The sequence below is a fragment of the Tinamus guttatus genome, unplaced genomic scaffold, assembly GCF_059628265.1.
Source record: "Tinamus guttatus ecotype Peru unplaced genomic scaffold, ASM5962826v1 Tinamus_guttatus_pri_ptg000150l, whole genome shotgun sequence".
Taxonomy (NCBI): Eukaryota; Metazoa; Chordata; class Aves; order Tinamiformes; family Tinamidae; genus Tinamus; species Tinamus guttatus.
This window is the reverse complement of record NW_028288684.1, coordinates 17,162,158-17,183,712: the sequence shown is the minus strand read 5'-3', so window position 1 is coordinate 17,183,712 and position 21,555 is coordinate 17,162,158. Positions and strand designations below refer to the sequence as shown.

Here is a 21,555-nt window from a genome sequence, read left to right as displayed (position 1 = left end):
ACTTAAAGGGAGGGGTGCATGTAATAAAAAGGAAGGTGTATGTACTCTTTTAATGATTAGACCTGAAAATCAAATAAGACACTGTATCATTATGAAAGTGCCCCTGGCCTATAAAATTGGATTTTATATTAATTATGGTTCCATATGCTGGTTCCTTGCATAGTGAATGATTTTGGATACTGTAATGCTCCCAACACAGAGATAAAATGTAGTTGTATTCCAATAGGATTGGGCGGTGTTTTCTCCTGAAAACATCTGTGGGGCTCCTAATGATCATAAGATCAATTTTTGGCATTCTGCAACCTCTTATTATCAGCCTTAGCATTTGCAAGTTCTGATTTGGACTTTGAAGAGCCATGTACCATAAGGATAGGAATACCAGTGTAGAAGCTGGTGAGATAAAACTGGAGAGAAATCAATTTGTGATCTGCAGTTGCCTGCAACTAAACACCATCTAACAAAAAAAAAAAAGAAAAACTGAAAATATTTTAATCAGATACTGCTCGATAATAGAGGCATTTTACAGATAACATGGAAATGTTGTTCACAATGTTGGATTTGCATTGTGCTCTTGATGGCTGGTAAAAGTTCTGAAATTATAATATTCTGGGAATTTTCGGGACTGGAATATAAGCTGTTTAATACATATGTAATTTGAATGTATGTTTAAAAACTACCCATACCAGCTGGACATTCTGAAGGAGAGCTATGACTTTTTTCTTTTTTTGTAGTAGTAGTATTCAGCAGAAAAAAAAAATTAGTTAACAAGCACTTAACTCCAGAGCACACAAGTTCATTTTACATAACCTCTCCCTGTAGCTAGGAGTCATAAATTAAAATTGCTTGGAAGAGAGTGTACACATTTCTCTTTGATAAAAGATATTAATAACATTAACATAAAGTAATTCTTTCTCCCCTCCTGCTTCAACTGGAATTTTTTAATGTTTCCACAAAATAATATTGCCCACTTCTCACCACCATCAGGTTTGGAAATGTGCAAAGTGAAAGACATCTTAAAGACCAATTTTATTTATTTATTTATTTACAGATTGCTAGAGCAGTTTACAGGAAATGGTAGATTTTCCACCTCCCACTATCTTTACACCCAAGCGCCAAATTACTCCGTTCTGTTCATATTAGGACGGTAGAAGAGCTGGAGTGAATGACGGGGTGTAGTTATTGGCGTGACCCCATCAGACACCCACAGCATCAACCTGCTGTAAGTGATATTCAGGTTGCTCTGGTGCAGCAACACTGAAGAAAACATTCATGGGACTTTACAGCAAGCATGAAGTTAAAAAAGAAAGATAAACATCAAAAAAAAAAAATGTGGAGCCTGAATTGCTACCTGACCCGTAGTTGCCTACCCGCTTCCAGGGCTTTTCACCTTTGATGCACGTACATGTTGTTACAGCCTTGCTAGTAGAAATCAAAAATGAATGACAACATGTACCAAGCCCAGCAGTGCTTTAAACGACAGTTAGAAATCCTGCTTCGATAGCAGTTGCTTTATCTTAGGAACGGCCTCCATGATGAGGCCGGTTCTGGTGTTGGTTGATGGTGCAGCCTGCGGAAGGCAGCGAGCGCTCACTGCGCTCAGCAGCAGCAGGGGATCATCCAGCCTCCCAGGGGCCTTCATGACCATTCGGGCACCGGCAGTGCTTCACCATCCATGTTTGTCTGTTTAGTGCTTTCCACCTCCGTGTTACCCTACTGCCCAAGCCAAGGCTGGCACAAAGTCAACAAGACCTCCCAATCCCCTGCCCATCCAGCCAGTATAGACAGATTTGCCCATTTTGGAGCCTGTACCTTCTAAGGCATGCAGCCAACATGCAGGAAAACCCAGGAACATAGATAGAGAAAAAATGACAGCAGTGACCTTTATTTGGTTGCAAAGAGATCCCTGAGGTGCAGAGATGTCACTGGTTCCCAGCCATCGTCTTCTGTCTCCATGCCTTGTCTCCAGCTCCTGGGCAGGATGTTGATCCATAGCATAGGAACAGCGAACACGTGCAAGCTGCGAGGAGCTAATCCATTCCCCGGTTGCAGACTGGCAAGCCAGAGCTTGGAGTATCTCAAAGATATACAGAATTACAGAATTCAAAGCAATCTGCTTTTTCCCAGAATAGCAGCAAAGGCACTCACCAGCTCACTTGCCTCAGTCAGGCCTTACTGAAAAATGTCTGCCCTAATTTTTGATATAAATTGTTTTGTCTGCGCCTTGAGTTTGCCTCAATTTATGGTCCGCTTGCTAGGCAGAGTCCGCCTTGCTTTTGCGGCGTATGTGAACAGCACACGAGACAGGCAGGGCCCTCCCTGTGCAATGAAGATCAAGGCCACACAGTGCATGTGGTGACAAGCCAGAGAGCAAGCATGCAGGCTTGGGAAGGTCTTCTCTAGAGATGAGTCTCATGGCTTTGTGGATGCAATGATGTTGTGCCGTCAGGCTCCCGGGGCAGTGCGCAGTACGCGCACCTGAGCTGTAGGTCATTCAGATGAGGAAGATTAATTACAGATGACATTTTCCAGCATTTACAGAAATACAGAAATATTCTAGCATATCTAACAGCAGATCTAATAGCATTCAGTAATGCAGCCTAGGAAAATATTGTGATACTTTCTTCAAAGTGTTCTCTCACACTCGTGTAAAGGGTGCCTGGAGTTACAGATCCATGCCGGCTTTCAAAGGGAATGTAGCCTCGCAGCAAAACACAGAACACTCTGAGGTTTGACAGTTTTCTGCTCTTTGTACTAGAGTACTGTATATTAGGTGTGGTATACTCATTTATGGCTTCTTTTGTCTGCTTGGCTTGAGTCATGCAGGACTGGTGCTGAATGAGCTCACTGCAGCTCTTCTCTCTTTCCTCTGGCCGTGGATGTTCCTGGGATGTACTGAGGCAGGATAGTGCTTGCAGGCAGCAGGAAGGGAGGCAGTGTGCTTTGGGGAAGAGTTTAACACTTAGGCTGCTCGGGATTCGGCGTGTGTGCATGCTGCATGCTGGCAGTAGCTCTTCAAGACCAGGCGTGTGTGCTGTGCTGGTCACAAGCCTTCAACGCCTCGTGGGATTGGGGACATTCTCAAAGTCATAAGGGGCTCATCTGTCTGGGGGAGCCTCTTGGGTTGCCCCATCCCCAGGTCCCTCAGTGAGATGATGTGTGGCAAACAGGTGGACACTCAGGGATGTGAGAACGTAGCCCATTCCCAGCAAGGCTTGACTAGTTTAAAAGAGCAAAAAGAGGCTGCAAAAAGAAGCCCAAATTAGCAAGTTTTATCTACAGTGGGAGAAAGCAGGAAATGTGCAGAGGTGTCCCTCCTTGAGCAGGGGGGTTGGACTAGATGATCTCTAGAAGTCTTTTCCAACCTCAACCATTCCGTGATTCTGTGATCTCTGTTTTCTCATGAACAGTCAGAAAAAAAAAACTCAGTATTGGAAGCTGGTGCATTTAAGTGGATTTGAGGGAGAAAGATGGGTGTTGCAATCCTAGTTCAGTGAGCCAGGATAAGACCTGAGGATCTCCCATAGACAAATTTCTACAACCAAGTTATACAGGTCAACCTATGTGCCTTAATTAGGCCATTTTTTAAGAGTTATATAGAGTTAAAGACTAATTGGGCTGAGATCTATTAGACTAACTCTGTAGTCCTGTGGTTAGTGCATTTGCCTTCCATATGGAGAGTCTAAATCAATCAAGTCTCTAATCAGCCTGTTTTTTCTGTCAGGGAAACTAAATATTCACCTCTTTGTGTAAAATGAAAGAGCGGCAGCAGAAGAGACCCTGCCCTCCTGGTGAAGCCATTCAGCCGCCTCGCTAGGAGATACCTCCTTCCTCCACCAAGAAGCACAGGGAAGCAAATTTCTTAGCAAGCATCGGGATATCCTGGTGAACAGGGGGAAGGAGGATCATTTTCTTCCTGCTTCAGACTGAAAGTTTTATCGTGGATTCAAAGAAAGCTATGACAAAACTGATGCTTCCCATCAAGGTTTGGTCTCAGTGAGTTTGGATGTTTCAGTAATGATAGTCTGATCCCATCTTACTCTCCAAAAGAAAAATCCCTGAAATCCTGCACCAACAGTGCAAGTTCTTAGGAAATAAGAAATGTGTTTTCTAGGAAACAATCATTAAAAAAACTCTCCTGCTTTAGTCAGTCCAGTCTGCAATATCCTGTGTTCACCTCTAGACAGGTAGCTAGTCAAACATGGTGTATCATATTTTTTGTCTTGTTGGAGACCTAGAATTATACTTGTAGTTATCCATAGATGTCCTCTCCAGGGAGTCTTGTGAAGAAACCATTAAAATTTAAATTAAAAAGAAATACGTACCAGAAATAAAGGCCAAAGGATATAGACAATTCTTTGGGGCTTATTAGGCTAAGCACTTGTCCGAAGGCAATGGCATCAAGTGAAGCATCAAAATAAATTTCTCCTTAGGATGTTTCTGTGGATGTTTCAACAGCATGTGATTGGAGGTAATGAGTAAGGACATCAAGCACACCCGTGATGGGCCCTGCTCTTGGGTGGATGAGGGCAGGCGAGTCGGATGCTCACATAGCTGGACCTCACAGCTGGGCTTGGTGGAGGGCTCCGTGCTGCCAGGTGAGGCTGCAAGGACGTCAGAGAGGAGAGCGAGGTAGTCCGAGCTTGATTCCAGTGCCGTTCGCTAGCTTATGCACAACAGCAAGTAATGAAATAACAAAAACATCAAAACACACATTGATTTTGTCATCTACTGGCAAAGTCAGTGTACAGCAAATCCCTACTTTGTGTGTGGGCTTTTATTTATGTTAGGCAGCTCCCTCAAAATGGTTCTATAAAATGTTCAGGTGTTATAGGTTTGAAAAAGAAGAGAACAAAGGTTCAAACATAAATAAGAAGAGTAATAGAGATAATAGGGCAGAAGATTTACTAGAATCAAACAACTGCTAGATGGATAGCCAGGCAGTGAAGGTCGTATCAGCTAGATGGATACATCTGCTTATTGTCTGGACGTTTGCAAAATAAATATAACAAGGTTTTTTCCAGAGGAAGACTCCTTCTCTTTAAGATATAGATGGAGCTGCCTATATCTCATCTTTTTCCCTCACTGCCTCAAAAAATAGCCCAGGGGTTAGTGGATGTAGGAGGACATGGAAATCCAAAATTACTAGTTACTTTTTCTGCAGTTGTTCAAAAAAAATGCATAAATGAGAGATTATATAAATTCAAGTTACAGATTAGTTGAAGGCAGGGCCCTTTTCAGTGTCGTTGAAGCTGTTTTGAAAAGGAATTAAGGAATCAATCAGAAATAAAAAGAGCATATGAGTGAGCATTGCTCTGTAGCCTGGTAGATGATTGGGTCCTGGTCTGTGTTCCCCATAATATTAGAGTATTGTATCCAGGGCTTGTTCAATGAAAAGTGGCAGCTTTATAGCCTACTACTCCTAGCTCCTAGACAGGTACCCTGATTCTTAGGCTTGTGTGTCATACATAGAGTGGAAAGACAGGCCTTGTATCCTTCAGGTAAGGTGTAGAAAAGTGACTGAATTATGTGCAAAGAACAGAAATGTCAGTGTCGGTTGACCAATCCAGAAAACACCAACACATCCAAGCTCACCCAGAGAATTTTCAGGAGAAAAACTAGGTTTTGCACTTTCTAAAAAAGCAGAAGCCCTTCTAGGAATGTAGCGATGCAGAACTTTGGGCCCCTAAAAATAATTTATAAAAAACCCACACATTTTGTGGTGTTCAGGTTTATCTGCTGTTAGGAGGCAAACAAACAAGGTGTTTTGGGATCATCGTAGGGAAGTTATGAGCCTGCCTAAACAAACTGTATTCCACGTTCTTTACCTTGCCTCTCATGCCTAGACACGTAGGTGACCAAACTCTGTAAGCAGACAGTCAGCTTTGAGCCTATTCTTGAATCCTGCTTCAAGCCAGAGTTTTAAAGCTGGAAATAGATAGCCAGGGGAACTTTCTGAACACATAGACACCATTGCAGTAATCATTATACATGTATCCTGTTGCACCCCACACTGTAATGTGCTTGTCATCGTCAAGAATCCTCTTGCTCAAGTCTGGAGAAGGATAAACATTAAACAGGAGGAATGGGGGAGTGTGACTTCAGTTTCCAGAAAAACGAAGAACAAATAATCAAGTTTGTGAGCATCAATAGGGCATCAAAGAGATGGCTGGAAGCTAGTCTCCAGTCAGCAAGCAAATGTCATCAAACCAATCTTATTTCTTTCTGCAACATGCTGAGAGGCTCTATGGAAAGGAAAGAAGCAATATGTGTCATAGAGCTTAGGCTTTGTGAGGTTTTGGAAATCGTATCCCAGGACATTTTTATAAGCAAGCTAGGGAAATATCATCTAAATGAAAGTATTATCAGGTAAGCTTGCAATAGCTGTGACACTGGAGGGATGGGTTAAGAAAGGTACCGAATCCAATTCTGAGCTTGCTTTCGTTCATGACTGGACAAGAAGATATAAAATCTGTGCCATTAAATGGCAGACGCAAGCACCCAGGATAGTACGAAAGCAGTGGGATTTAATCAGGAAATGTGGCCTGGAAAAATACTATGCAAATTACTAAAATAACCACGATATCCTGTATTTAGATAAGGATCAAGTACGCCAATATTGTCTGGCTATTAACTGACTAAGCAGCAGAACTGTGGAAATGCTCTGTTGTAGTGGTCAAAAGCTGAATGTGTGTTGTACAGTTGTGAAAAAGAAAATATTTTAATTAGATAGATAAGCAAGAGGGAGTTTGTAAAATCGGAGGCATATTTTTTTCTGTCTACTTGGTGGTAGCAAATCCTGAGTTGAAAAGCTGTGTTCAGTTTTGGGTTCATCATTTCTAGACAGACAAGGGCTAGGTAGGGATTCACCACAATGATCACAGGTCCGGATAACACCAGCCACAAGCGAACATTAAAGCAGCTGGAGGTGAGGGGGTGCTGGAGAAAAAAAGAATTGCAGGGAAATGTTATAACAACCTTCAGGTATCAGAGAATAAGCTAAAAGGAGAAAGAAAATGGACTTTGGAACCTTTTTTTTCTTTTTTCTTTTTCAGGCCTTTTTTATTTTTATTTAATCTCTGCAAAAGGTCATAGAAAGTTTTTAGTTAAAAGGAACGTGAGCCATTGAAGTACATTACTCAGCGAGGTTGTGGATAGGCCGCTCTTAGGGAAGGGAATATCTTTAATTCATCCTGTCTCTGCACAGGGGTAAATTAGTTGACCTCATAAGTTTCCTTCTATCCTTCTGTTCCGTCGTTTCTACAAATTTCTTTCATTTTGGAGGTTTCTAAGGCATTTTAAACAATGTGGGAGAAAAGAATGAGATGTATGACAAGGAAAATCATACCTCCTGGGTTATGTAGCTTGAATAATCCCTGTGTTTAAATTGGGTCACTGAAACATACATGTGTATGTATGTGTATACATATATACACACTCGATTGCTGCAGATCAGTATTTTAGTACAATACAACATTGCCCAACATCAGATGCAGTGTTACCACAGCCAGTGGCAACAATCCCACTGGTGTTCATGCCAATGATAACTGTACAGCCTCCTCCACTTTAAAAAATACTCAAGCCTATGCCTGATCAGTACGTTGATGTGAAACACTCAAGACCATTGATGAGAGCAAGTATTCAGTCAGGCCAAAACCCTGGCTAAATAAATCTCTGATGGAAAAGAGCGGCAGAAAGAACCAACCATCCCGACCCCTCCCCTGCAGGGGGGAAGACAGACAGTGGAAGGTGTCATAGTACTAAAAGTTTATGCCCACTGCATATGTCAAATATTTGCAGTAATGGGTTAGTGTCTTTAACTCTTCCTCTGTGGCTATGTTTCGATCTTACGGCACCGTGATTCTCTTGGAGGACATGTGCGAGAAGAGGCTTTCATGGGGTTAGGGCCACCATTCCCCACCAAGAAATTGGACAAAGCAGCCAAAGCTTGTCTTGGTAAAGGTAGTATAGATTGAACTTGGCCAGCTTTTCTGTTTAGATTGCAGAAATTACTTGGAATATCTTACCCTATGGGGCTATAATTTCTTCTGCAGTTGAGCAAGTTACTTCTGGCAAGATTTCTCTTTCATCTTAAAATGATAGAGTAGTGTATTATAAAATTTGGTTTGTTATTTGTCTTTTGTGTCTTGTTTGCTGTTAGTGAAGCTGTGGCATTTTAATTTTCAGTAATTGGTGTAGTGGTTAATATTTGTGTAGTTGGGAAAGGCCAGAGGTGCATGCCAATGTTAATAATCACACCATGAAAAAGGCAAGAGGATGCACAATAATCAGCTACCATGCTTACAAATTACTACTAACTTGAGAAGTATATAGCGAATTTTAAAGCTTTCTTTCTGGGCAAGTTTCTATTTTGCTTCTTGCTTGTTTGCTTATAATACTTGCCATTACCTCTTTCCGAAGGTATTCAAAAGTGACCTCTCCCAAATCTTCCTTTCTGGGTTTCTTATGAAACTCCGGTTAGAAATTAGCAGCTGGCAAAGTTAAACTTCATTTTCCTCACATAAATAAGAAAGAGGTAGGTAGGATACCTGTACTTGGGGAAACGCATCAGATTATGAATTTTGAGTGATAGATGAAAACAGGAAGGAGAAATATACTTTAATTGACTTTAATGTATCTAAAGCTTTATTTCTATGTGAAACAGTGATCAGGAAAAGCCCACTGCAGAAATTCACTGTCAGATGCGGACTGTGTCTGTTGTGGTAACCTCAACCCTTTATCGATGTCAGCCTGGGACAACCCATGCTGTAACTCCATCATTTTCAGTCGAGTTAGACGAGGAGAAAAGTGATCCCTACATTATAAGGAGAAGTATTTTGTTTGCCTGGTGCTGTTTGCAGTAGTAGTGACACACAAGATGTCATTGCGTGACATTCAGTACATGCTCCTTTGTTTTAGTAGAGGAGAAACAAGGAAAAAAAAACCTGAAGGATGGCATTTGTGGTAGTAAAAAGCTGTAAGTTACACAAGCTTTTCAATCAGAGATTTGGCAAAGGACACTATTCTATCATATGCTAATACAAGTCTAAATATAAAACAAAATAGCTTATTCCTTCATTAAAAAAAAATACTTCAATCCTCTTATAGTAATAATAATGCCTGCAAAGCTTTCCACATTTGAACAGCTTCTGTTAGTGATTGGCACCTTAGAAATTGCAGGAGTTCAGTGGGTGAGTGAATAGGCAGAACACAGTTTGCAAACATTAATCCCCCGACAGCTGCGGCAAGCACGTGGAGGGATTGCTCTCGTCACCCGTGCAGGAGCAGAGGCGCTGGAGCAGTGGTTTCCTTTTCACACAATTATCTCCTTTGAAATCCCAGCAGTGTCTGCCAACCTCTCCACGGCAGGGCAACCACTGACACACAGTGGTGGATGGTTGTTTCTCAGTAGATGATAGCCCATAAGGCTCAAGCATTTTGGATCTCTGTAGAAATAACTTCCTACCTCATCTGTGCCTCCTGCCTAGTTTGTTGCCAGTCTCAGATCCAGAAGCCGAGTGGAGGCAGTGACTGATAAAATCCAGCATTTTTTTTCCTAAGTGCTTTTCCTGCAGGAGCTTTTCACTGGATGCATTTTTCTCACAAGAACCAAGCATTACAATCCAGCCTCACAGATCACTTAAGGAGCAAAGTTGCAGGTGGCTGATATCTGTATTTCTTCTCTTCCTCCTGTGCCTGAAAGTCATCAAGGACTGTTATCTGTCAGTGTCCTGGTTGAGATCTTCCGATACTGGTCTTCTGTCTCTCTTCACATAAGATAGCAATTCCACCTGCAAGAGCCTTTCCTCCAGGTCCCGTGGGCAAAATAAGACTGTTTTCATCATCAAAGCAGTCTCTTTTTTCAGGAAGAAACATTTGTCTTCAAGAAATAACGCACTCTCAATTTCTGCCTGGAAATCTCTTATCTTAGAATTCAAAACTCTAAAATGTGTATCTGAATTGACTTCTTTGTGGTATCACTAGCAGTCACTTATAAAAGAACATAAGTAATACTTTCTTAGTTAAGGCATATGACCATTAAATAGCAGAGTCTGAGAGGAGTGGTCTATTTCGATCAGATTGTAGTCACCAGGATTATAGCTTATTCTATGTAAACTCATTCCACGTGTTGTCAGATGCACCAGGTTGTGCCTCTTTGTCCATTCTGCTATGCAAGATCTTCTTGCTGAAGTTCTGAGGTGTTTCAAGACACAAGTCGTGGGTAAGCCATCCACGCAGGTTATTTGTACCCTTAAAGAACATACTGTCCGAATTTTCTGTGTTGTGCTCAGATACTGCTATGCCAAGTATCAGATAGGAGTCTTTGTGCTGGAGAAAAACAAAATAAACCCAGGCTAAGTCTCTTACACAGTCATGGACACATACACTTGGAAGGTGTGTGCTAACGTCCCTGCTCCAGAGAAGTGCTTAATTCTACACAGAAACTGACAGATACCCTTGCACTATATTCAGCCGAGCTGGTTGACGAGTGTTGAATACCCATATAAACATTTGAATGCACATACGGAGAGCTGAGCGAAGCGGTGACCGTGGTTTCCAGCAGGTTGCAGGGTGTTTGACGTCTGGGTGTCTCAAGACATGGAGGAGTCCTGGACCAGCTTCCATGCTGAGCTCCTTTCTCCTGTGTGCAATATGCACAGAAATGGATTTTATCCCTTTCTTGCCTGTCTTGCTGTTTTCCTGAAGGAAACAGCTGATTTTTATAACATTTGTGATGCCTTGGTGAATAGAGAGGTTCTGCTGTGATTAAAAAAAAAAAAAGGTAAAAAAAAAAAGCAATATTGGTGCTTAAACTTTTATTTATTTTAAAGACTTTTGAATGTTTGAGATACACGCTGTGGTGTCACAAGCACCATATAAAAACTTTATTCCCTGAAGAGGCCAGACAGTGATTCCCAATGCTACCTGAGCAGGGGCTGGTGTTTTGTAGCTGCTCTGGCTTTTATGTGAGCGTGGTTGAAGAAGAGAGTCCCCAGCTCCCCCTTGTGAGGATCTTCTGCTCCTGCTACGCCAAGCAGAAAACAAATGTGATTTGTGCTGCTTTTGATCAGGCGTTTCTACAGTGCTTTGCTGCTGCTGGAAAGCAGAATAATAGTGTCACCAATTTCGAATTAACAAAATATGCCTAGAAGGCATTGGTAGCTCTTGTTCAGCTGATTAATGTCAGGCTTGTAAAGCCTGTTCTCTCCCTCTGAAAGGGCAGCAAATGCTCAAGTGTGAGATGTTACAGACTCACCAATTTAGTGGATCTTGGTGTTTTAGTTACAATCTCTTAGTGCGGCACTCAGGACCAAAGTATAAAATAAAGCGGCATCAAGGGAGCTCGAATGAGGTTGTATCTGTGCTCACTTTTAATTAGATTTGAAATGGCTATCCCACTTAGTGCAGCAGAGAGCCAAGGCACTGCCTTCCCCTCAGGCCTTATTACTGGCAACAACTTTCGCATTGAGATCTGCGTGTTCAGCAGCTGCGTGGATAGGATTTATGTGTTGGGAAATACAGGCAGGATTTGAAAAACGCAGGATATCGTTGTAAAATTCAGTGTTTGTTCTCAAAAGGGGAGGAAGGGCACTTTCTTTGCAAAATGCAGGAATTCTTTGTTCTTGCAGGAATTCTTTGGGGCAGCTTTTGTCTAACAGATATCATCTCATTATGCTAATGTTTTGCTTCTCAATGGTGGAATCAGGGCAGCATCAGTAGCAAGTGTACGTATTATACCACCTGACATATATTTTTATGGGTTTATTTTTTCCTCATGGACATTTCTATTCCTTCAAGATGTGCTCTGAGCCATTTCATTTTCAGCATACTGCCTGTCTCATCCAATTCAACTGTAAGTTTTCCTGGGCAAGGACCATATCGGGATTCTGTTTCATTACATAGGAGTTCTGCAAAGTAGTGGGTTTTTTTTGTTTTGTTTTTTTTGTGTTTTTTTTTCCTCCAAAGTATCATGCTGAAGGAAGAAATCTAATTTATCCCCAGGGATTTGTCAGGTAAGAAGAACGTGTCCTTACCTCCCAAACTTTCAGCCATACTGTCCCCTCAGGTACACCTATGTGCATTCACTCTAACCACATTGGAAACGATAACTGTGGCAGCAGATTTTGCTTAGGTTTTCCACTAGAAATGGAGAGGGGACTTTTTTTTTTTCCTACTGTTCCAATTTTCACATTTGTTTCTCTTTCAGGTGTGAATAGGAAAGTTGTCTATTCCCTGGCAGACTCTGCAGATGGTTACTTCTCAGTCGACCAGTCATCAGGAATCATTATTTTGGAGCATCCACTTGACAGAGAGCTGCAGTCCTCGTATAACATCAGTGTAAAGGCCTCGGACCAAAGCATTGTGCTGACCTTGTCCTCATTTGCCACTGTCACTATTACAGTGCTAGACATTAATGACAATCCCCCCGTGTTTGAAAGAAGAGATTATCTTGTTACTGTACCTGAAGACACCTCACCTGGCACTGAAGTCCTTTCTGTTTTTGCTACAAGCCAAGACATTGGTACTAATGCTGAGATCACTTACCTCATCAGATCTGGGAATGAGAAAGGAAAGTTCAGGATTAACTCAAAAACAGGTTTGTAAAGTGGCTTTTATTTGTAGTGCATGAGAAAAACGTCAATACTTTGAGTAGATCTGTTGGACTCAAACAGTTCCAGAGACACAGGTGCAGAATCTGCCAATGTGTGATTAGTTTCACCTTTACAAATCAATTTTACTGTAAAAATTGATGTAAATTACAGTTACGCTCAACTATCCCAACTCAAGTGGAGAATTCGTTTCTCCAGTAGTGTTCTGTGGAAGTCAACATTTATGTGACATCCCAATAGCCAAACCTTGCAGTTATGACCACTTAAAATATTTAAATGGTACCATTGAGAAAAGCCTCAGTAATCTAGAGCTTGGCAATCATCAGAGGACCAAGTAGTTTGCAGACCTAATATGTCAGACAGTGACTATACAGTATTCAGCTATCTGTGGCTGCACTAATTTAGGTTGTTCCCGATCTATGTTGTCTGACAATTGACTCCAGCTGTGCATTTTTTGGTTAACATGACAAACTTTAGAAACATGTCACTCCTGCTTTTTCAGAAATGTTAAGTGCTGCCTTATTTGAATCCTGTTTTTCGAATCCTATTTTTAATAGGATATGTTCTTTGTCCTTGTTGAGGTTTTAATCCAGCAACCAGCAATAATCTGTGATTCTTCTGTACTTTATGTAGTAGATCCCCGTATTTTCATAATATTCAGGAAGACCAGTACAAACTCGCGGCCTGAACTTCAGGGCTGAACAACCTTAGTTTTGAAAGCTGAAGGTAACACTTGTTTGACTGCATCTATAATCTGGAAAGTCTCAAGATGATGCAGGGTATCCTTTATATTACTGAAAGCAAAAATCTCCATCCTCTATGCAGGCCACTTGTAAGGGACTTAAAATAACATAATTGAGTGTTATCTATTATCTTCATAATGTTGATTAGTGCTAACAAAATTTAAACATAAATATGCCTAGACAGCAATATTTAACTTCACATTTGACAATGAAGCCAAGAAGATAAATCAATAAAAACCCATGATGAAGCTTAATCACATAGGAAAAAAAAATCCTATTTATTATTCATTAATGTGTGACAGCTCCATTATTATCAGTTTGGAAGCAGGAGCTGAGATTCCAGACAGCTGTGTGCTGATGCAGCATGCTTGATCGAGGTTTGAAAAATAATGCTTCTCATGCCATTTATCAGTGGAAACTCCCTGCTAGCCTTTTGGAAGATTCTCCTCAGGGCTCCTGGTTTCAACAAATCATGCTGAAGGGTGGGATTAATTTGCAAAGAGTCCAGATGGGATTAAGAATAATGATCTGAAGTCTATAACACTTGAGTTACAAGGAAAAGCTAAGGAAATTGAGGCTATTTAAGGTAGAACAGCAAAGGGATGGTGAGGGTATTCAGAGATGTAAAAAGTAGTTGCAGAAAGGAGAATAAATCGTTCTCCGTGTCCCCTCTTGAGAAGTCATGAATGGGTTTATATTGCATGTGGATGATTTCCTTTAAGTGATAGGAAGCAAGTCCTTACTGTGGTGATAGCTAAGAACATGAGTATATTGTCTGAGAAAGTTAAGAACCTGATGCTGTTGGAGATTTTTAAGAATATGTATATGATTTGAAGAAATGTTAGGTCTAACTGGGGCAGTAGCTGGATTAAATGATTTCCACATTCCCATACACCCCTGCTGCTAACGAGTCTATGCTAAAAAAGATTTGTCTCACTGAAGTTAAGGTTTTACTTTTAATATTGCTGTGCCCAATATTACCTCCTTCAAGGCGTTGGTAGTAATCTATGCAAAAACAAATGAACAAACCCTCTCGGAAAGATTATGGGTACACTGGAAGCAAAGAGATCACATGTATAAAAACCATTTCTCTCCTAGAGGAGGTCTTGCTGCACTGGTTAACAGGTTTACTGGCTAAGTCCATGCTTAGTCACCTGAATTATGGGAAAATGATCTCTCAAAGGTATTTATGCCTCATTCATTTGCTTTTCGCAAGACATTAGGTCATGCTTAAGTATTGTTAAAATCAGACCTTGCTGATAAAGGCTGCTTTGCTGATCCAGTTTTCCAAGCTTAATTTTAGTTTGATAGAGTTGGATGTCCATTGCCTTGTCAGTGATTTCCAGACTCTGTATCTAGTTCTCTCAGCGAGTCTGTAGATGAGCTGGGTAAATGGGTAGACTATGGTCCCTCACTTCTGATAAAAGTTATGATAGAAGTAATTTTCCTGGAGAAATCATTAACTGCTGCATGTCTTTTGAAGATCCTCTTGACAGAGGTAACCCAAGTGTGAGTTGCATCATTCTTTAATCAAACAACAGCTGGAGGAATCTGACCAAACTTTTTTATTTAATTGGACAGTGTTGCAGTTAGAATAGCATGGTGCATATTTATACTGATAAATAACATACAGTATTGCTTACTACAATCAAATACTTTAATCTACGGCATTATTTGTCATTTGCTATCTATTGATATTCCCTCCCTTCCTTCAAAGGAGCCATCTCCATTTTAGAAGCTTTGGATTATGAATCGTGCAAGGATTTCTACTTGGTAGTGGAAGCAAAAGATGGAGGAACTCCAGCCCTGAGCGCCGTTACGACGGTGAACGTGAACGTGACGGATGTGAATGACAACGCGCCCCAGTTCAGCCAGGTGGTCTACAGTGCAGTCATCAGTGAGGACGCTGCCATCGGTGACTCTGTGATAATGGTGAGTTCAGCATGCGCACAGGATGCTGCCACGAAGCCTTCTGGCACATGACCTCTCATAAAATACTGCTCTGCTAATTAATAACAATAACTACTGCATCTTGAATCCCCGGACCTGTTCTCTAGCCAGTGTTCCCTCTGCTACTGCTTTCCAGACAACTGCCAAAACAAGAAATAGTAGCACAGAATGTTTCTGTTTTTTTCCCCATGATATGCTGTCCAAGAACAATGCTATGTTTAAGGCATCGTATTTCTTTAGTCAGAACAGCTGGAAACAAGTAAGCTTTTTTGGAAAGGCAGAAATCAGCTTTCCAGTGAAATACATCATATTTGTAAGTAATTGACCTGGAATGCCAGAGCAAACTCACCCAAAACTCACAATAATCTCATCTTGCAGCTATTGGTGTCAGAAATAAAGGATTAGATTGAGTATTAAGGTTAAAATATTTCAAGTCTTCAATGCTAGAATGTTGGAAAAGTCCAAGAGGGGTAAAACACACTTCCCACCAAGTTGTAATCAGCTTGATGCTGTAATGGTGCACAGCGCATGCATACGTAACTCCTCTGACAAAATATGAAGCCCTACTTTGGGGAGTTTGAGCAATTAAGGTAGCATACAGATGGTATAATACTTGTTTTGCTAATTTTTACTCTTCTCTCAAAGTTGATAGCAGAAGATCTGGATAGTCCTTTGAATGGCCAGATTCATTTTTCCATAGTGAGTGGTGATCAAGACAACGAATTTTCAGTTGATCCTGGTTTGGGCCTCGTGAAGGTTAAAAAGAAATTGGACAGAGAAAGGGTAAGGCAAGCGGGACTTCTTAACTTACAATGACTTGCAGATGTATATTGATTTCAAATCTGCTGCTGGCTAATTGCGAAGAAGCTGCTTTTTCACTCTGTACCGATCATCCAAGATGTTCCAACAGTTCTTCCTAGTGCTGTGCTACTTCCTTCCCACTCGAAACCCATCCTTGATCCTGTCTACAAGCCAACTGCTCTGCCAGAGCTCCCACCCCACACCAGCACAGCAGCTGAGATCGGGTTGGGGAGAACAAAGCAGCGCTGGGTTTCTCCCGTGGTGGCACCGGCAGCTGTTGCGGTGTTAATGAGCTGCCTGCTCTCTCCGGCGCGGCCGCGGATGGAACCCGAGTGATGACAGTGCGCGGCAGACTGGGGCACCGAGCAGAGCTGAGACCTCAGCCGTTCATTAGCGCTCCCCAAAACGCGTCCCTGGGGAGGCGATGTTACAAAGTGGCCAGGCTGTACCAAAAGTGAAAGAGTGCTTGATTAAACAGATTCGACTGCTTTGTTTGCTCACTGGATTATTCATCCAGGGCGATTTATCACCATTTTGCCATAGTTAGCAATTAGCAGCTTTTGGGGGAGAAAAAAAAACACAAACACAGTTGCCTTTGCTGCCATCAGGACAGGAAAGTGCTGCGTGGCTTCAAAGGTCTTGCAGCACAGAGATCTGTGTCTCAGCCCTGCAAACAGTATGTTCTGCAAGCGAGGGAGGCCGATTGCTGTCTGTTGGATGTGGGCTCAGCTGGAAAAGCTCTCTGATAGAGGCCTGGCCACTATTTAAAACAGAGGCACGTATATCCTTTCTATGTGATCATGAAAGCAGGATTAAATTGTCTGTGTTTGGTATTCCCCTGGTGGAATAACTTTACTGCAGATTGTTGAGGCCAAAGAAATAGCAAAGAACATTCACAGCCATTACGATGTTTTCCTAAACACATAAGTTTAAATTCTTAATTCGATTTATTTAGCTTCTGCCTTTCACATTGCTGTAAAGTATATGTATGTATGTGTGCGTAGAGACATACACATCACTTTTACCCAGCCCATGTGTGCGTTCAAGAACAACTCTGTTGGATGTGCATGCTCCTATGTTTTCTTGGCTAAAACAGGCTGTAATATTGTCTTTTGCTTTGCATCCTTGGCACATTTCCTGAACTCAGGTGCCTCTGAGTCCTTTAGGAAAAAAATGAGACATGGTGTCCCATCTGTTGTAATTCACCAAAGGCATTGCTGACTCCCAGGTTTCTCCAGTTGTTTAACGAAACTCGTTTCCAGAGCTGTCGTTCTGGGAAATCTTGAGTTTTGCCATGTACCCTTCTGCAATATGTACAAGCAAAAGCAAAGTCAAAATTTGAAAAAGGCCCACAACACTGTCAATTCTGGCCTTAGTTAGCCTAAGAAATACACAACCATAAAGGATAAATAATAAAGGTTCTATTGACTCTTCCCTCACCCAAGATTCTTCCTCCCACCACTGCCCTTGCGTCCCTCCAAATCGCAGCCTTTCTCTTCCCTACAACCCCCCAGAAAACGTGTTCTCTTTTTCCTTAGCATGGTCTCACATCCCAAAGAAAGGCCATGTTTGTAAGCTCGGGTGTTTCTTTATCTAGAAGGCAGTTAATCTTTCATTCTCTCCAACTAAGAAGGATTCATGGGCAGATATGTCAGCAGAGCTCCCTTGGAAGCATGAAGCAATGTACAGTAAAAGACAGTCATAAGACAACCCAACATAAGGATGCAGTTCATAAAATGAAATTGTCATCCATAAGCTGTGCAGAGACAGATTTTGTGAATTGTCGCATACACTCACATCTCACACTCATGAACACAGGGATGTAGCGGGTGGAGTTCACCATGGGTGCTAGCAAGTGGAACTGCTCTGAGCTGCCCACATAGTGATGAGCAGTTTTTGGCTGTTGCTAACAAGCAGGCTCAAAAAAACCCTTATCTTCTGCTGAATGGAGGTTAATATCCTGTTGCTACAGAGACTGTGTTGTCCCTGGTAATCCCAAATGTTTCTCAGTATATTTAAGCCACCTGCCTGTAAGCTTTATCTAGGTTCTCCATCACTGTGTTAGAAATAGTGTGTCAAATTGAGGCTTGCTCTAATAAGTAATTTATATATTATCTTGGCAACCAACCATAAGATAAATAGAATCGGGTTGCATGTTCCAGCTGCCACCTAGGAAAGCTGAACACGTTAGCTAAAATAGTGACGGCTCGGTTTGGATATTCCCTGTTTCCTTTTTTTTTTTTTTTTTTTTTTTGTCTGTCTCTTTTTTCAGGTATGCGTCATCTGATATAATTTGGTCATTTTAATACTGTGAAGGAGTTGTTAGGTTTGTTGATAGCCTTATAAAACAGAGTTTGGGACACAGTGTGGTAATAAACAGGATAATGTTATGCAAAGGGCAGGGAAGGTAATGGGGCCAGACATCTTTCCTTAGAAGTTGGTAGGTGGTTTGTTGGGTGTAAGAACATACATTAAAATTTAGGATTGCATTCACGTTGATATAATGTTTTCACCTTTTTGCAGATATCTGGTTATTCGTTAGTTATTCAGGCAAGAGACAGCGGCATCCCTGCTCTGTCGTCCTCTGTGACGGTCAACGTAGACATTTCTGATGTGAACGATAACGGCCCTGTGTTTACTCCTGCTAACTATACAGCTGTAATTCAAGTGAGTTTATGCTACACATCAAAAACTTCTCTGACCTTTAAAATAAGAAAGCATTTGGTTTTGCTTAAGTAGCTTTTGATGATTTATCTGCCAAAGATTTATCAAAAGATTTTGTTTAAAGAAAAGGTAAACCTGTCTGTCTTAACTCTCTGATAAGTTTCTGTTTGCCGAGGTTCCCTAATCTCAGCATCTGTCACACATTTTACTTGTTGTGCCAGAAAATATAATCTGGCCTCAAAAATTTGCCCCTTTCCCCATCCCTGCCATGCAGCAGCCCCGGCTGCCATCTCACACTCCACATCCCTCCTGAGAGGGAACTGTCGCCCCTTCCCCAGACAAAGAATTAGCTGAAATAATCCATGAAGTCTCAGGTCCTTCCAGCTCAGGAGTGATGCAATGCAGAGGATGAAGGTGGAGAGTGAACAGAGTTCCTGAAATTCTCTTTTCTGTCTGGGGAAACTCTGGGTAGAGCTTCTGGTTTTTAGACCAGTAGCTGTGAGAAGCTCAAAGACATTAGTAAAGTCAGTACTGGAGCTTTGGGGTGGAGTAGAGGCTCCCCAAGTTGTCTTACATTGACCCATTTCTGTTGTTTTGGCACCAAGGGGCTTGCGTCATGGGCTTGTGTGTGGCTGTGATATCCTACGGCAGGTTGCCTTAGACCTTGCTTAGAGTGTGAGTCTTACTCAGGCTGTCCTAAGCAGATCCAGTGGCAGGCAGAGCTCATGGGAGATGCTGCAGGTACCTCCACCTTCCTTTCCAGCAGTAGGACTGCAGGCAGTTGGCAATAACTGCCACGGTCTAGTGCCCTCTTGGGCAGAGAGCATTCACTCAAATAGCCTCAGCAGAGAAACTTGCTGTTTTATCCCTCTCATGAGATGCATTGTTTTAATTCTTCTCTTTATGCACTGTGTATATGTGTAAAGGAAAATAAGCCAGTGGGCACGAGCATTTTGCAGCTGGTTGTGACAGACAAGGACTCTTTTCACAATGGCCCCCCTTTTACCTTCACCATCCTAACTGGCAATGAAGAGGAGGAGTTTTCACTGGACCCTCACGGCGTTTTGAGATCTGCAGTCATCTTCAAGCACATGGTTGCAACTGAGTATGTGCTTTGTGTGCAGGTATGGCTTTATTTTCTGTTTTTGCACCTACACAGAAACAAAGAAAACCTATTTAATATTAGGTCACGTGCACATTCTCTGTATGGCTTGGTTTTAATTGACTTTATTCTGTGAGTAAATGCCATGCATTACAGTTTACAAGTGCATGGTGTGGTGTAATTCCTTTGATGTCCTTAAACCCAATTTCATATAAATATAAATAGGTAGCCAACCACCTTTCCAATTTTCTCCCATGAAATGGATTTCTCGAGCAGCAGCTGTTATGATTTAAGATTTTCATCTTTTTTTTTGCTATAGCTAAGAGAGGAAAATAAGCAAAATACATTATATACATATAAATACCACAAAACGAGTGACAGCAAAATATTGTTCTAGGAAGTAAAATCACTTCTGCTTTTAAGTCATAAATTTAATCATAGATTTTTTGGAAACATACCAAGAATTCATGAAATCACATTTCCTAGGTCAACTTAGCTTTTAAAAGAATGGGAAAATAAGACATGTAATAGAAATGCAGCTCAAACTTAGTTCATTATTGAGGAACTTTGTAACCAGAGTAATTTTGATTATAAAAAAAACTGTAAATCAAAAAGTAATTTGTCCATATTTCTCAGCTTTTCTAGAGAAAAAAAAAATAGTAGAGTTCAGTAAACACACGAGTCTAGGGAATGAACTACAATTCTTCATTGAAAATGGACGTGGTCCTGTAATCTAATTCTGAAATGCAGACTTCCTCCACTTTCTTGATGGTAGTTAATTTCTCTAAATACAGCCTGACTACTCCTTTACAAGCACATTTAATGATGGTATTTGTAGCAATAATATCCTAAGTTAGTTCCAATTTAAAAATTATAAACACTGATGCTAGTTAACAGTTCAAATCAAAGTAATACTTCTGCATTTTGCCATTTAATGTTCCTGTAACCAATTTTCTTTGAGCTTAGTAGGAAAATAAAGACCTTCACCTTTCATGCTCCCTGTGTTTTCGTTCTAAAATATCCCATTTTCAGGACAATTTGCTGGGCAAATGTAGTCAAAATTGGGCACGTGAATTAAATTTCAGCAGCAACATTTTCTAGGATTCACATAGGATTAAGTATGTGATATAAATGAAAATACATTTTTGTGGCAAACCACAATGTTTAAGATAAACCAAAATCTTTAGAAAACTCTGCTGTTGAACTGTGAAGGTCTAATTCTTCCCAATATTATTTTCCTTAGGGATTTCTGATATGAAAATATTCTTAATAACTTGCCATTTTGTATGGACCATGCCAGTGGTCCATTCGTGAGCGCCGAAGTGTTTCTTCCCCCTTTCTACCATCAGGCTCCTTCTCTGTGTTGTGTTTCTTGTTATTTATGTGTATCCACACATGGATCAAATCTGGTCTAAATTCCCCCATCCAGACCCAGCAGGAATGAGGAGGAAAGAGCTATAGAGTCTCTCCTCTGTAGTGATGCACCTGATTGATATCACCATCCTACAGTTATTTCATCAGCTTGTAAAGTTTCATTTCTGTGTCCAAACACATATACATCTGTGCTCAGTCTATTTTTAATCATCTGTCCATCTCTGAAGCAAATAAATACGTGGATTAATATATCTTAATAGTGACTTCAATGATTTGTTTTTCTTAGTGCAGGAAAAGGACATTGTTTCAAGTT

General features: G+C 41.1%; 1 protein-coding gene across 4 annotated transcripts in view; it reads left to right on the top strand.

Moving 5' to 3' along the window:
- FAT3 (FAT atypical cadherin 3) overlaps window positions 1–21,555 on the top strand; it is a 378,200-nt gene that overhangs the window by 318,303 nt on the left and 38,342 nt on the right. For all 4 annotated transcript variants that reach the window (XM_088522315.1, XM_088522316.1, XM_088522314.1 and 1 more), the window contains exons 14-18: window positions 12,206–12,595; window positions 15,069–15,283; window positions 15,947–16,084; window positions 18,626–18,769; window positions 19,693–19,890. In XM_088522315.1, the coding sequence (XP_088378441.1) occupies window positions 12,206–12,595; window positions 15,069–15,283; window positions 15,947–16,084; window positions 18,626–18,769; window positions 19,693–19,890 (1,085 nt within the window). The remainder of the gene's footprint in view (window positions 1–12,205; window positions 12,596–15,068; window positions 15,284–15,946; window positions 16,085–18,625; window positions 18,770–19,692; window positions 19,891–21,555) is intronic.